General features: G+C 46.6%; 5 protein-coding genes across 5 annotated transcripts; 1 reads left to right on the top strand and 4 right to left on the bottom strand.

The window, feature by feature from the left end:
* Nucleotides 1-363: 363 nt before the first annotated feature.
* Nucleotides 364-2,180, bottom strand: C8R40DRAFT_1067338 (uncharacterized protein; the record flags this gene model as incomplete). Its single annotated transcript, XM_046225902.1, has 8 exons — nucleotides 364-442; nucleotides 516-749; nucleotides 800-852; nucleotides 1,039-1,146; nucleotides 1,197-1,450; nucleotides 1,559-1,619; nucleotides 1,792-2,025; nucleotides 2,055-2,180. 8 exons carry the CDS (start codon nucleotides 2,178-2,180, stop codon nucleotides 364-366), a joined length of 1,149 nt encoding a protein of 382 aa, XP_046089407.1.
* A 273-nt stretch (nucleotides 2,181-2,453) lies between these two features.
* Nucleotides 2,454-4,386, bottom strand: C8R40DRAFT_1067337 (uncharacterized protein; the record flags this gene model as incomplete). Its single annotated transcript, XM_046225901.1, has 10 exons — nucleotides 2,454-2,726; nucleotides 2,884-3,031; nucleotides 3,408-3,498; nucleotides 3,579-3,669; nucleotides 3,734-3,802; nucleotides 3,838-3,857; nucleotides 3,890-3,906; nucleotides 3,950-3,992; nucleotides 4,046-4,111; nucleotides 4,158-4,386. The coding sequence occupies 10 exons, from the start codon at nucleotides 4,384-4,386 to the stop codon at nucleotides 2,454-2,456; spliced, it is 1,047 nt and encodes a 348-aa protein (XP_046089406.1).
* A 2,872-nt stretch (nucleotides 4,387-7,258) lies between these two features.
* Nucleotides 7,259-8,226, bottom strand: C8R40DRAFT_1167731 (uncharacterized protein; the record flags this gene model as incomplete). The annotated part of the gene is made up of 2 exons (XM_046231071.1): nucleotides 7,259-7,959; nucleotides 8,025-8,226. The coding sequence occupies 2 exons, from the start codon at nucleotides 8,224-8,226 to the stop codon at nucleotides 7,259-7,261; spliced, it is 903 nt and encodes a 300-aa protein (XP_046089405.1).
* Nucleotides 8,227-10,011: 1,785 nt separating this feature from the next.
* C8R40DRAFT_1020767 (uncharacterized protein) lies at nucleotides 10,012-10,474 on the bottom strand (the record flags this gene model as incomplete). The annotated part of the gene is made up of 3 exons (XM_046223002.1): nucleotides 10,012-10,130; nucleotides 10,193-10,340; nucleotides 10,364-10,474. Coding segments are annotated over 3 exons (378 nt in total), but the record flags the coding sequence as incomplete, so codon positions are not given.
* Nucleotides 10,475-12,682: 2,208 nt separating this feature from the next.
* Nucleotides 12,683-14,159, top strand: C8R40DRAFT_1167728 (uncharacterized protein; the record flags this gene model as incomplete). The annotated part of the gene is made up of 5 exons (XM_046231070.1): nucleotides 12,683-12,835; nucleotides 12,882-13,709; nucleotides 13,768-13,859; nucleotides 13,916-14,060; nucleotides 14,112-14,159. 5 exons carry the CDS (start codon nucleotides 12,683-12,685, stop codon nucleotides 14,157-14,159), a joined length of 1,266 nt encoding a protein of 421 aa, XP_046089403.1.
* Nucleotides 14,160-15,570: the final 1,411 nt, after the last annotated feature.

Raw genomic sequence — 15,570 nt, 5'->3', positions numbered from 1 at the left:
TCGCTGTATCCCTTCAAGATAATATCTAGGTCAACGTTAACAGCGAATCATTTCCAATTGGGCACACAGCGTCATCAGCACACAGTCAATAATGGATGCAGATGAGATCAGATGAGATCTTTGAGCTCCTCTCCTACATCTTTGCCTATTACTAGACCAAACATGAAAATTGAGAAGAAATGGTAGTAAACACATGGGAGATACAGTTGATAGAAACATCATTATCCATTGAGAGTGACAACACATTCACCACTTTGAGTTGTCACTGGGCCTCACCGGCGAATCCACCTCACTTCACCAAAGAAATCTTTGACATGAGCAATGCGAGCAGCATCTTTAATGAACTGTTCATTTTGACTCATATCAATGAACTCTTGGGTACGGTTGCTGGAAATGAAGACCAAAAGATGTGGTTCCTTTGTTCCAGTTACATATGCCAATTCTGGTCGAAAATAGCAATGACTGGATAGGACACTGAGCAAATCAAGGATGACTTAGGCGATGTCGAAGCGCACCGTTCATGGCTCTTATACTTGGCATCGTAATCTCTGACCCAAGGTATCATAACCTCTTTCGTCCAAAAGGTCGGCATTTCGCCTCCAGCTTCCGGATAGTAGTCGGGAATCTCGTCTCCAGGAATATACCAGCCCAGATAGTAAACAGGCGTGACGTGAAAGCAGGTTCTATCAGCGACTCCTCGTCTCAACGGAGGCTCGTTGAGCGGAAGAAATTTGTCATGTTTGCATTTCCTATGCAAAAATGAATCACTTCAAGTAGATACAGAAAAGGGATTGTGTACCCAGTTGTCTGCAGTTGTTCGGACATAGCGCGAACGTTGAGGATGAGGATATACTAGGACGTGGTAGAATAAGATTAAGAAAGCGTTCCCCTTCAAGTTTTACGTCAATTATCCCACGTGGTTCTGACGACGCCACAGATAGATAGCCCTTCGATAGCAAAAATTTTGATCTCAACCCAACGAAAAAACCAAAACACGTACTTGGACCGCGACCTTTCTCTTTCTAGCTACGTCTAAACCCCTTTCTCCCCCGTTCCTTCTCTCGTTCCTTCTCTACCCTCAATCCGTTTCTTCTCCTCCTCCTTTCTCTTCCGCTTCTCCTCCTCTTTCTTTGCCTTTTCGAATTCCTAAGCTTTGCGAAGGGCTTCACGCTCCACACGTTCTTCGCGCTTCTTACGCTGTTCCTCTTCGGGAGCAGTTTGTTGGGCTTTGGCGGCCTTTTCGGAGGCGGGTTTCTCGCGTCCCGACGAGCCTTCTCAGATTCTTTTGCGAGCTTCTGTTGCGATGAGATGAGCATTGAAGAAAAAAATATGTAGCGAACGGGAACACACTTTCTCTTATCATTTGTCTCCTGGTTCGCATTCTGCTTCTTCACCTCACGTTTCTTGAGCGATCTTGTCTTCGTCCTCGAGCTCCCGCATCTTGGGCGACCTGTAAAATAAGCCATAGAATATCAGGATGGAATTTCAGATTTCAGAAAGGAAGAGGACGATGAGACCTTTTCACGGCAGGCTGTGAAACCCCTCTGCTCGAACATACGTGGGGCGAAGATACTGAACATTCGTTTGCCTTGTTCCATTTCCTGCTCTTCTGTCATAACCTGTCAGCGAAAAAGGAAAATCTGAAAGCAATCAGTGAACGAAATGGATGTAATAACATAGGTGGCATCGCGGGAGCACAAAACATCAACATCGCTTCCTCAAAGCCCGCAAGAGGAGCGAGTGAATGGAACGATGGTGAATGACACCACCGACAGAAGGAACTGCACTTACCTCCTCTCCTTCGTCATCCTCCTCTTCTTCGTCGTCCATCTTCCTCATCCTTCTCATCATCTTCATCATTGCTACCTTCATCCTCCGTTGCCTTCTTCTATCCAGATCCTCATCATCATCCTCCGATCCTAGAACCTCCTCATCCTCACCGCAATCCTCCTCTTCCTCATCTTCCGAGTCGTCTTCAAGGTCACCTACAGCTTCCTCCTCACGCTGCGTCCTTTGTTCGGCCGGCTATTCCATCATCTCAAGGAATTTTTGACCATCGTTTTTCGGAAGATCGTCGGCGACGGTGAGGATGTTGCCAGGACCTGTGAGGAGAGTTTGTGTGACATGAGCGAATTGAACAAATTGAATGGAGGTGGATGATGGCGGTGGAAGATGGGCATGACGACAAGGGAGTGATGAATATGCAGGGAAATAATGGGGAAAGGAAGTAGGAATTATAGCAGGAGAATCGTCGAGATATAGAGTAAGTGGGAAAGAACATCTACAACGACGACGCTATTGATCAGAAACGAAAACGCAGGATTTGTGGGTAGAATAAATGAAAGACAGGCAATCGATACACACCTGTAACAGTAAGACTAGTGCCCAGATTGAATGAAATGTTTCTTCCTTGGTTTTTCCCATTCTCAGTTCCATTCAATGGTGACTCGGCACTACGACCTCTCCCCCTCCCGTCCTGCACCACCCTTTACACCTAATTGTGGCGTCGTTCCAGGCCGTCTGGGAGTTCCTCGTCCACGACCAATTCCAACATCATTTATCCCAGGATGCGCAGGTAAATTTGGATTTGGACTGAGTTCTTCATCGTTAGGATTAGGATTAGGATCTTCTTCCTCGTCCTCTTCGTCCTCTTCCTCATAGTCCTCACCGTCGTCATCCTCTTCCTCATACTCGTCGTCACCGAGATCGGCGTCTGGGTCAACGTTCTAGTTCTTCTTCGATGGCGTTACTAATAATCAATAATTAGTATCTCTCTTTCTTTGTAAAACCAAAAGAAAGGAAGAAAAAAAGACTCAACCGTTTCCTGCCACACACAGCACAGCTGCAAGAATACCTTTGTTGTTCCTTCAGCTTCCTCTACACCGTATCCTTCTCTATCTTGGCCAGGTTTCGTCGTTCCTCTTCCCCTAGACCAAACCAAAACTCTTTGATTCGTTCGCGTTCTTCAACAGAGCTAGTCGACCAGATCTTGCTGTTATGAGCACTAGTATTCTTCGTGCCATTGGCCGACCTTTGGAATTTGTATTGGAACTATTTGAATTACCGCCACTCGGATGATGAGTATTCGAATAAGACTGGTTCTGATTAGGAATCACCGGCGCTTTCGATGCCGCCCGTGCTGAACGAGGCTGTCCCGGTTGTCCCTGTGCCGCCTATCTATAGGGAAATTAACCTGAAACTTGCGCCGATTGTACATGATATGTATGTTATCGAAACTATCCTAACACAGAAGATAGTGGCGAAATCCGGATGCCATTTTAGATAATACGATATTCTCGCGCAGTAAGTATTTTCACCATAACCTCGCAGAGATTATCCGTACCCGATGTCAGAATGTCTAAACGTCCAGACGTCGCCGAGCTGTCGGAACGTCGAAATGTCGGTACGTCGCTGATGTCGGGAGGTCGGAACGCGTGGCAACGATGATGTCGGGGATGTTGGGATACATGACGTGTGTCGGTATATGTGATGCGTCGTCTACATAGAGACAGCGAAGAACATAATAGATTGTCTACTGAAGGATGTACAAGCATAGTGATTGAGGATCTTGTGATCACCTTCGAGTGCTTGAGGACCTTGAGGACCTTTGAGTGCTTGAGTATTTTTGTGTTCATTATGTTGAGGACCTGTTTCCCCAATTCTCCACGTCTAGATAATTATAGAGTCACTACTAAGTTTTCACTCATTAGCAACAAAGGACATACACACACACATTTTTTAGTTTGTATATTGTACATGCTGCAAAGCCTAAGAGTTCAGAGACCAATTTCAAGAGTGACAACTATAAGGCAAAAATATTGATGTGCTATGACCTACTTCAACTATTGGAATGTCAGCTAACATTATGAAAAGGTGAACAATCGCGTACCTTCACGAGACAGCGGCCTTCAAAAGGATAGGATAAACAATTGTGCTCCAGACGACGTACCAGTCGCCGGAGAAAACAAACTTCTCGATATGCGTTCGTCGGCCTGTATGTTGGACATGTAGCGCTATGAATTGAGGAAAACATTCGGGTACGTACAACATCGGCAATAGGTTCGCGGGCGGTCAAGACACTCCATTTCAAGTAAAAGATGCGCCAGTGCCTCTACAGGCCATTGAGAGGTATAAAAAGCGAAAGCCAAAAAACTCACCCGCTCTCCGCCTGTTCGCGACCCGGATAGGCAAAAGCCATATTCTCCACGGGCAAGGACAACCCTTGTTCCACTCCTCCTGACGACGAACGAAGTTGTTCGTCAGGCCCACCTTCCATTCATCATCCTCGACGTAAGCGTAAAGATAGCCCTGCCCATCTGCATTTGAAATCTCCCGCGTCGCTCGCATGACATACCGCCGCCGTAGTTCTTCGAAAGATCGATGCATGAGTACTGATTGAGAAGGAAGAATGGGAGGCGTCGATATTGATATCTGAGTGTGAGATATATTGGTGAGCGCCGCAAGCAGACGCGTTAGAACGAGGCGTGTCGGAGACGGATTGAACAGACCCTCGCGTCGGGCGTGAAGAAAAAGCACCGCCACTAGCAAACGGTTTGTAACCGGAAGAAGTTCCCTCGTTGTGATACCCTGTAGACAAGCGGAAGCGCGTGAACAGGCAATGACGGCGTGTGCAGTGATAATGGAAGCTCTTGCAGGACACAGGTTTGTTGTGCAAATCAGAGTGTACGAAGATTGACTGTGAGCAGCCGGAGACGATTAGGGTGAGGTTCAGAAAGTGCGGGAAATGAAAACCTGTTGTATAGCAGTGCTATTCGACGACATCACCAACGATCTCGTGGAGAAGGACAAGGGTGATTGTCCTCTGAAATAAATTTGCGTCTCATAAGACGCCTGAATACTCATTATGGGCACGGGTCAGACTGGAGTAAGAATAAACATCATGTTCATGGGAGAGCAAAAAGAATCATAGATTGCGAATACATATGTTTAATGGGAGTCAAAGCAGCCTCTCCCAGCTTGAAAAAGGAAACAATATGACGGGATTTTTCTAGGCAATTTTTGAGTGAATCCTTGATATGGAAGTTAGAATGCAACGTATAATCATTGAATAGTCAACAACGCACGTCTTTCGCATAAAAGGACCGACGGGACTTTTATTCTGTGTCTATAAAATGACTGCCAACAAGTAAAATAAACGATTCAACGTTGAGAGCATGGGCTCAATGATTGCCAGATTTGCGCTTCTCCTCACGCTTCTCCTCACGCTTTATTTATGGGGTCCCTTGACACTTGTTGAAGCTTTTGCGAACAATATTTTAGTAACTTCACTGGTACGGCCTATCGATAAAGTGAAGTTATCAAATATAGCTAGAACTCGTATAGATAGAACGTACTATTCAGTGAGAGGTAAGACCACATTGAGCAATTTATGTACTCCGCCTCCTTCGCATCTCGCGTGTGACATCGTGCCGTCGTTGTGCAAGTTCGGTCTTATCATCAAGCCCACCGAAGTAAGAGGTGGTATGAGGTTGAGCCGTTCGAGTGACGACACAGTCGACCGTGAAAGATGCTCGAGATTTGATTCTATCCGTAGGAATGGATAAGTTAGCGAAGAAAAAGTCGTATCCATCATGGAAGGCTTGAAGTGGAGGTTCCAATAACCGTAGGTCGTACGAGTCGATAGAGTTGGCCCGTACAGAGGTCTGTAGATTGCGTTCAAGCAGAGTTTTACTCCGCAGGACGTAGTAATACTAATAGTACTATTTTACTATTAGTAGTATAAAATTAAGACTCCAGATGGCTGTCACGTGTATGGACTCTCAGATGCGTGACACTCAATTGCATCCTTCCAGTGAGTGACCTATCTTGCTTCTCAAAGTCTTCTGTCATTGAGATTGAGCCTATATCTATTATTTATCTCTATCTCAGTCGTATATAGGCTCCGAAGAGAAACAGAAAGCAACGTCCAATAAAAACGTTCATGTAATTTTATCAATTTGCGGAACTTCTGAATGAAATCTCTAATTAGAACATGACTACATAACCAGATCCTGCAGCGTAAGAAGACGAATATCTTTGATGGTTGGGAGGAAAGGGTGTCTGCGAAGTTGGTATATCTATGCCGTGATCGTTTCCAGACCAGCTCAAATTGTATGACTGATATTCTGCAAACGGAGGCGACGAGGTAGCTTGGAGACCAAACCCCCTAGGAGACGAAACCTCGCTAGGTTTGCCTCAGAGGGACGGTTTCCGGTCTAGCGACGAGGGAGAGGATGACGACCGTGAATGAGAAACTTAAATCTAACGACGTTGGCTTAAAAGTATCCAGAGATCTACGGCAATAACAGTAAATGCTCGCTCACGCATCTAATGGCGTCTAGTACAACTTCCATACAATACCAGTGGCCGTTGGCTGACGGAGCCTGGATGTGAATCCATACCAGGTTCACGGCGTGAAAGAATTTGAGTTGCGACGCTTCTCTTGAAGGTTGGAGTTGAGAAGAGAATTGGGAAGACCTCGTGTAAGACATGTGCAGTATGGGGTGACAAACATGTCTCGACTATCAACAGAACGCAAGCGAAAGCCTTCGGATCAGTCAGAACGTATGAGACAATCCACGCTGGTACGGATGAAATAAGTGGTGTTAGAACCATCTCAACTCCCGGAAAGACTGTGAAAAAAGCAGAGTCATGCGTCTCCGAACCCTACCGCACTAGGACACACAATCTCTGATTGACCCAGCGGGACATAGAACCTCTGTAAGTGAAGCTCCTCCTTCGTGACCGTTGCGCTCCGGGTGCGCTGGAAATTTGTCGTTGATCACCTAATCCAGCGCCAAGCGGAAAGCGGCTCGTTCGATTCAATCCAATGCAATCTGTGGAGTTTCGTGGTGAAACATAAAAATACTACTTGAGTTGAGATCAATTCACGTACTTCTTAGACCATCGTCCAGAGCGGGTGTGGTAAAATAGTTCTTCTATAATCTGGCTGATAGAAGCGTGTTAGTTTTCACGAAGGACCATTGAAATCGGAAAGCAATATGCGAGTTATACTCGATGATGCTCGGAGGTCGAAAGACAGTAATACTAATTAGTGAAACTGACAGTCACATAATCCTGTGTACCTTTTCTTCCTCGAGCTTTATCACCCACTTAGCTCGTTCAGAGTCAAACTCTTCACGAGCTACTCCCCCATTTACTTACTCCATCTTGTGTCGCCGCTGATGTGACTCATTCTCAACACTGAGCGCGAGATGTGATCGACGATGAAGACGATGATGACGATGCATACAATCTTTTACTCGAACTTCCACGACCACCGCCAATGCAGTTCGACAACTCTTTCTTCATAACTTTTCTCCCAGTCGTCGGCATTCAGCTTCATGGACTCGAGTGTATATCGGTCATGACAGAAGAAACCCGCTATCAAGAACTTCGGGTTTGGGCTTGTAAGAGGCATGGCAATCTTCCCAGTGTCGACGGAAGGATATGACGACGACGACGCTCGCACTTTATGAACCTCTGACAGGTCCAGGTACGGAAGATCATCCTCATCGTCCGTCTCATCTCCAGGAAACTCTGCGTCCGAGTTTTGAACAATCCAATACCCTGCCAAAGTTTCAGGAGCAAAAATGGAGGCAAACATACGCTCTACCCACCCTGAATTTCTTTTTGAAAAGGATAACATCCTATCCTTCCGCTGCCAATTCATTAATCCGGTACTACAGCTATTCAATTCAGGGGGTAGGGCGCGCTTCGTCCCAAGTTTTTGGATTTCGCCTTGTAGATGGTTCTTCGCTCCAATATGACGCGTATTAGAATTCTTGACCAGCAACATCCGACGGTCACGCCTTTTCTGTTTAGAGGAATTGGGTATGGTGGACTCGTGCGCATTCTTCAACCAACTCGCCCCGAAAATGAAATCCATGTGCCTGCCTACAAAGAGCCGCACGTAACTATCACCGTCCTCACGCGTCTTGTCAGTCGGCATTATGTTACCTGGGATATAGAAAATCTTCGTCGTCGTCGAGTTTTGACTGATCTGACCACTATGGAGACAGAACTGTTGCCAGACGATGGCGCCGCGACGGTAGATGGGTTCAACTTGGCCTTTTTGCGAGGCAGGTGAACACCGTCAAATGGACTTTGTTTCTGTTTACGACGAACGACAGGTCGAGGTTTGTCTATGAATGCCCCAAAGTAGTTATCCTCTGCGTTATGTATCATGGAAGCGTTCAAAGCATCCTGAAGGTTTGTGTACTGCATTGTGGTATTGTTTAGATGATGATGATGGAAGCGCAGAAATAGAGGGAGCAGAAACGTTTGGTCTAGGAGGTGCTTTCTTGTGATGCGACCCGAATGGTGGAAGCGACGGGGAATCCTGGATGGAGAGCTGAACTTAGTAATCTTTTCCAGGACTTTCGGATGTGGTTTTAAATAATGGGCATGAGTAGTGTCTCTAAGAAGAAGAGAGGCTTGGATATGGCAGAGAAAGATGTGAGTGTGCCGGTACCATGTCCATGGTAGGATTCGAGGTCAAACTTTTCGCTTGGTTCTTGTTGATGGTAGTTTTCTGACTGCTGTCGCAGGGGCGAGAGCGTGCTAGTTGATGATTTGGGGGACTCCCTTGGGGAGAAAAGAGAAGCACCATCCAATGAAGATGACGGCGAAAGGGGAGAGATGGACTCCCGACGAGGAGAAGTAAAGAGACTACTGTTGATGCTTTCAGACATATTCGTAGCCTAGATGTAGGATGAATGATTCAATAAACAATAAAGCAATAAAAGTCATGACAGTAGTAGAACTCACTACAGCCGTCTCGGTATCGGCGTCTACGACTTTCGGCCTCTTTATCAATCGCATCGAGATTCTAAAACAAATGAGATTAGCTACTCAGACACTCACAATGATATATGGAAGTCATACCGGAATATTTGCACATTTTTCTAACGCTGAAAACGACTCAGACGACAATACATCCTGATGAATTGGCAGCTGCTTCAAAGCGGCGACCTCTGAAGACGTGCATTCGGAAGTAGATTCATTCTGGGACACAGATTGGATTGAGGTGAATCTCTCGTGGAAGACGTTTTGGATGTCGATTTTGGTTGAAATAAGCCGCCACGCAAGACTTTTCTAATCCAAACGGTTTTAAATGTTCGATGGACCATTGAAACGCGCGGCAAGAAGCGAGAGAGATCGAGGCTGGGAACTGGGGGTGAATGCGCCAGATGATTGTTCGAATGCTTCCTGAAATCACCTGATATAGCTGCTCGTCTTTCGTCTTCGATCTAGTTTATCCAAGTCGGTAAAATCCACACTAACGTGACTGTTAACGAAGGACCCGACCGCCCTGCCAGTTTGAGTTTGAGTGGGCCAGAAATCCTTGAAAGTACCCTTGCACTTCGTAAAATCCTCCCTGTAATTCGGGTAATCACACTTGATATTCTGCCAATGTCGGCCTGCTTGCTCAGATAGCCCTAACAGGCCCTAACGTGGAATTTCCCGTTTAACCGGGGTTACAACGTAGCATACGATTGGGGAACTCGAATGAAATTCAATCTGCTAGGATTTAAGATGTGTCTGGTAACCGTCTGAATACTCCCATTGTCTTCTCGGGCTCATCCCAATGCGTCTGATACATAGTATGATATATCAGCGTAAGCCTTACATGGAAACGATTCTCAAGAATCACTCACGGAATGGTTCACGCCATCTGTAATCATAGATCGTATGAACTTTCCCTTCTCTCCCCTCCAGCCTTCATATCATCGTCCTCGATCTCCCAAAAGGTCGGCCAGACGAACGAGTAAGATTTATCCTCGATGTCTGCCCATACCGTCACCATATTCCACGGTGCAGATTGATCCGTAGTTTCTTATCAAAGCACGCCTCCAAGTAAGTCTTTCGCAGTTGACGTTGGAGGACCTTTGAAAAGTACAAATCGGTGCTAGATTATGGCGTTAGGACGACGTTCTCGTCATGTTCCGCTGCGATGAAAGTGTAGATTGAAGGCGTTCGGGAAAGCCAAAGTTCTTGTCTGTAGTCGTGATAGCCTGTGTTGAGATGACTGAAGAGCGGTGCGCGAGCTGAGTAAGGAATGTTGGGATCGCGGAACGCAAGCCGCGTTTCTGGGGGAATGGAAAGACCAAAACCCGTGAGCGCGGGCTCTGCATGTACCATGGTTTTTGTCAAAACAAGTAAACAATTTTAGAGCAAATTTGTGGCTCACCTAACATAATATGGGCACGTAGATACTGTCCGACCCGATCTCGCATCCCGTTAGAGACCAACGAGGAGTCTATGTTCGCGATTGCCGAAAGGGAAAATGTGATCCCAAAAGACCAGCCAACGATAGCTAGTCCACCTTTCCGGGTCTTCTCATCACCATCCACCTTCTGACTGTTGTTTTGAATGGGAGGAATTCCAGAACATTGAATAAAGCGTCGATGAACTGTAAAATCTCCAGGCCTCGGAGCTCTAGGATTTTTGTCTTGGCCTCGTCGGTAGCAGAAGCTTGAGGGCCATCGTCTTCGATGAAAATGATTTCTCATCCTGAGTGAGCGGGGTTGAGCCAGAGAAACCTCGTCGGCCTGGCGCCATGTTGTATTGTGTGTTCAGGGGTGAGAGACGTTTGAGTGAGAAAAGAACCTGCTATTGATATCTATTGAAGAAATCACCCACCGTTGCTGAAAGAATGACCATGGATGAGGAAAACAGTTTTGTAGCTCGATACAGAGGAGCTGGGAGAGCCACTATCTAAATATGACAGAACGACATTGGAAGTGCAATTTAAACCAACACAAAAGACCATGCAAGAAGAAAACCCTTAGGTGCAGAAACGATCAGCGCTTGATAGCGTGAGAAGATTTCCGCGGGCGCGCCTATGTTGATTTAGGCCAGGCATTAATATCTCAATCCCGACTCAGTGTCACTCCTTATTGAGCACGAGCAGTGCGACGTAGAGTGCCTCGATTTTATTCTTCTTCCTCTCTCACCTTACCCGTTATGAAGCATGAACAGTGCGCGATAACGTGGTTGCATACTCTCAGTCAATTACTCTCAAATCTAAACCTTTCTATATAAGGGCCCTCCACTGCGTCCGATGCTGAACTTACTTACACTCATACATGATACGCTCTTCTGCACAAATCCGGGCTGCGTTGGCCTTTCTCAATCATTCAAATTGGTGTGCACCCAGCCTCGAATGGTAAATGTGGATCAGTGCTCCGAATCGGTCGGATATAGGTGTGTGCACAATCTTATAGATTCACTCTCAAAAAGTTGTGAAGTTCTTCTCACTTCAGATCATATTCGCTCTCAAGTGGTGAAATCAAGCTGAACTCAACAATAGTGTTGACATGGGGCTGCTGGCTGGGTGCCAACGTGGTAGAAGAGCCAGAAGGAGATTGCAGAGTCGAACGGAGGGGTGGTCAGTAGCGACTCGCACGCCGCGAACGGTGATGTCTTCGTCATGAAAGCGGGGTATTTTGATAATGCGCTTCGGAGGGTCGAAGGAGCAGCTGTCGCGTTGAGATCAGTATGGTCAATCTCGACTTTCTCCTCGACCCTCTTGCTTCTTCCTGCTTCGCTGTTATCGTCGCAGTCTTCCCTCCTACTCCTCCCAGGTCAAACCTCCTACTTGAAACTCGGTGAACCGTCGAGCCGCAACAATATACGAGGCCAGTGGTTGAAAAAGGACAACAAAATGTCATTGAGGAGCTACGCTATCAGCTGGATTGTCTGGCGGTCGCTTCATATGGGCACGAAGAGTAGACGGTGGCAGAGGTCTGCCTCAAACAACCAAATCGCAAAGACTTGGGCGCTTATTTCTTGACCTCCTTTTGACGGTAGAAGTGTTTACCAAGTTGTGTCGGGTGGAGTCCCGCCCTTACTTCAACTGTAAACCCGCTTTAGCGTCTGGCTAATTCGGGTTCAACTTGGTATTCTAATTCTTGTCAATTAGTTATGGCGTCTGCTTATCTTCCAGTTTCGTGATGGGTCTACTTATCTTCCGTGCTTCCGTGGTGCGTTACGTGTCTTAATACTTCTCTCCTCTATCTTTACATTTTCCGACAGCCCTTTACTATGAATAAGGTCTTAATTGATGTTTTCAGTGGGATTTTGCATCTGGATCACCTCCGTATGCCTAAGCGTACAGGCAGAACTGCTTACGGATGACAAAGAGGACTAGGATGGTGGACATCCTCACGTTCAAGGCTTCAAGTGATTATGTAGCCTGGCTCTCCGTGGATCATCCAAACGTGAAGCCGACGCTTCCGGTAAATGGCTCTGTCCACCGAAACCGCTGCCAAAAGACTCTAGGTGCTAGACGTTAGGGATCGTTGGGTCGTTGGAAACGAACGCCCCAAGGGCCCGACTCCATCACTGACATAGTACCTTTCATTTTCAGTGTGAAGGTGCGCTCCGACCGACGACCGAAAATGAGACCAGATGCGGTTTTAATATACAGGGTCGTTCGGATGGCCGTTCATTAACTCCATTCGAGGAGGCTCTGAGTTTCAGTGGCCAGCAAGGTCGTTTGAGTCGGCTTAGCAGTCTCACTAGCCGCAGTAGCCATCACACCCATCTTTCCAACCACAAAGATGACGCAGACTTAGTGTGGACGTCGATGTTGAATCGGACAACTCAGACTCCAGGTCCGACTCTAGCGAGTCTGTCGAGTTGATGATGTCTTCCACGACCACGATGACGTTGTTCTATGACAACTGCCGGCGCCACTCCTGCCCCTGCCCCTCCACCTCCGTTATCAAGCACCACCCCGAGGACCACGCCCCCGACAACGACGATTACTACGTTCACCCCTGGTGCACCTGCCGGTCGATTCCGTCGAGCAGAGTTTTTTCTCCTTCCCGTGTGTCATCTGCAAAACATGTATTTTCGGCTAACCATCCTTGAAGCCACTCGAAGCTTTCAAAGATGCACTCTACGCTCCCGATGACCATGCGATTGACACTGCCAGTCGCTGCTTCTCAGAAGCGTTCCATTTTTTGAATTCGATCGCCTCCGCTAGTCAATCTACCGAAGGGGAACTGCGAGAATTTGTCGCTCGCTTGGCGGGTGATCCTGAGGTAGTTGGGGTCATGGCGAAATCTTGGGTGCAGGCTTTCACCAGAGAGTGGCCATTTGCTGTACATCGCCCTGTCACACAATTCCTCGTGATGTTTAGTCGAATAATTGGGGGTACTCCCGCTGACGTTTCCTTTCGGACCGTTGCAGACGTTTGTCCGGCGTCGAACTTGCTATCAACGTGGTTGACCGCTCTCCAAGACTTTTTGAGTCAGACACGGTCGTCCTCTGGCTCAGAGCGTCAACTTGCAGCTGCAAATCGAGGAATGCTCCTGTCTGCGACAGCCTCGTTCTTTCAACCCCTTCCGACGCTCGATGCAATTGATCCTGTGTTAATCCAAGCTCATGAACTTTGGAGATGGTACACCAAGATAGCCCGGATTTCGAACACCGATCTCAAAAATTTCTGTGCCATATCTATCTATTCGCTTGCTAGGTTTTTCTCGCTGCTCATATCTGGTGGTCCACAATGGACTGCCAAAGTATTAGATATTGGTCTGTTGCATCTGTTAGCAAAGACATTGAACTGGATGCAGAATTCACTCGACTCAGGGCGGGACCAGTCTATAAACAGCGTCTTCGAAGAAATACTCAACACGGTTCTTCTCCTTTCAATCTATAGACCTGTTGTCCAAGGGTGCCGTCGCACTATGAAGAAGGTACAATCCCACGACCTCGAGATCTATCTGACTGGACGGCTGCGTAAAGTCTGGTCAGATCTTATGGGCGAGATTCACTCTCCGGAAGCTAGCTACACGCGATCCATCTGCTTTCGAAAGGCCCTGGAAACCGCTTGTTCAAACAGACAGGTGCGCATTTGTCTACTGTTCAGTGAATGAACGTATTCTGACAGTCATGCTTCCAGTGTTGTGAGCCTTTCCTTCCTAACAATCATTTGCGACAATGTGGGGGTTGTCTTGTTGCTAGTTATTGTTCAAAATCGTGTCAAAGGCAAGACTGGCAAGCTGGGCATAAAAACGACTGTCAGAATACAAGATCTAAACGAATTAGTCAGTTGGTCCGTCTCTCTCTCAAGATTTTGTTACTCATGTTCTCGCTAGTTCACCCACGGGATTATTCCCAAAATGATCAAGACGCAGCAGATATGAGTGCTCTGGACCGATTCCAGCTCCTCTTTCGGGTACTCATTGAAGTCAAAGCTCACTGTGGTGAAATTTCTCGATCGATTTCTGCTCAACACTTTTCAAATTCCTTTAAAAAAATTGTTATTGAATTCAATCTCGCAACCTACCCTTGGACATGGAGGGTCTTGAACCAAGTTTCCTCGACCAGGTTACAGTCGTATCTTCTTCTTTCAGGTGCAAAGTTTCCGAGTAGCCAGGATACAATAGTTGCGCTAATATGTCCTCGCACTCTGTATGATTCGGACTATTTTGCTCGACCAGTTTGTCGGATGACTTTGTTGGACCCTAGTCATGAGTTTGTGTACGAAAAACCTGATGGACAATTACTTCCCAACATAGTTGATGTTTTCCTTTGATTAGCGAATTCATGTTGATCCCCTACTAACCACCATCTAGATAGAACTTGTATTCTGTCTTGGTTTACATATAACATGTCACATAGTCTAACATGGACCTATCTATTCACACATCATATCTGCAAAACCTGTATACTAGCCAGAGCAAGGAAGAGCACTCTCCAGCATAGAAAGCACCGAAAGCAAGATTTTCAACTTGCTCACCAGATACGAGGCCAATTGCTTTTGAGAAGGTTGAATCTAATCCTGAAAGATGAAATTCTTGAGAGGAAGAGAGTCATAGATTGGAAGACGTCCAATGTCAGAGCGACATTTACATCGATGGTCGCAGGTGGCCTATGTAGTGATATATCGTAAGAAACTGGAAACAGGGTCCTACAGTATTGCCTTCGTGAGTATGATTTTAGTACGAGTATCAGGATGAAAGGCTCACCGCATTCGCCATTTGTGCAAATGAACAAGCAGGGGTGAGGTAGAAATGAGCGCAGCAATTCGAGTCTCGACAAAGACCTGTGCATAATAAGTATGTTCAGCATTGGTATTAAGATTACTTCATATTTGATGCTTATCTTTTGAACAAAGTACTCTGTACCGATGTCAACGAGAACATGGTCTGAACCCTAGTAAGGACCCCGGAAGCTCCTACCAGACCCCATCCGAATTAGCGTACTTTAGGACCCAATTTTGCCATTTTCCTTGGCCGAAATTAGCGTACTTTAGGCCTCAGAAGGCTCAATCCCTGTCCGAGATAGCGTACTTTGGGTATCTATTGGCTGACTTGGTGGCCTAATGGACGTAGGTGGAGCTCTGGCACCGGAGTTTGGGCAAAGAAGCTCAGAAGAGCTCCGGATGCAGCGATAATAGTCAAAAAAACGTACAGAAAGATGATTCCAGGCTTGGGGAAGAAAATTCGGTATTTTCAGAGCAATTTTTACGATTTCACGTGACATTCCTTATCCGAATTAGCGTACTTGAAGCCTGCTTGAGGCCAAAATCGTAGCGTACTTGAGGCCGCCTGG

Source organism: Lentinula edodes, assembly GCF_021015755.1.
Source record: "Lentinula edodes strain Le(Bin) 0899 ss11 chromosome Unknown C8R40scaffold_7, whole genome shotgun sequence".
Lineage (NCBI taxonomy): Eukaryota > Fungi > Basidiomycota > Agaricomycetes > Agaricales > Omphalotaceae > Lentinula > Lentinula edodes.
Note: the sequence above shows the minus strand (reverse complement) of the source record. Positions and strands in the feature narration are given on the sequence as shown.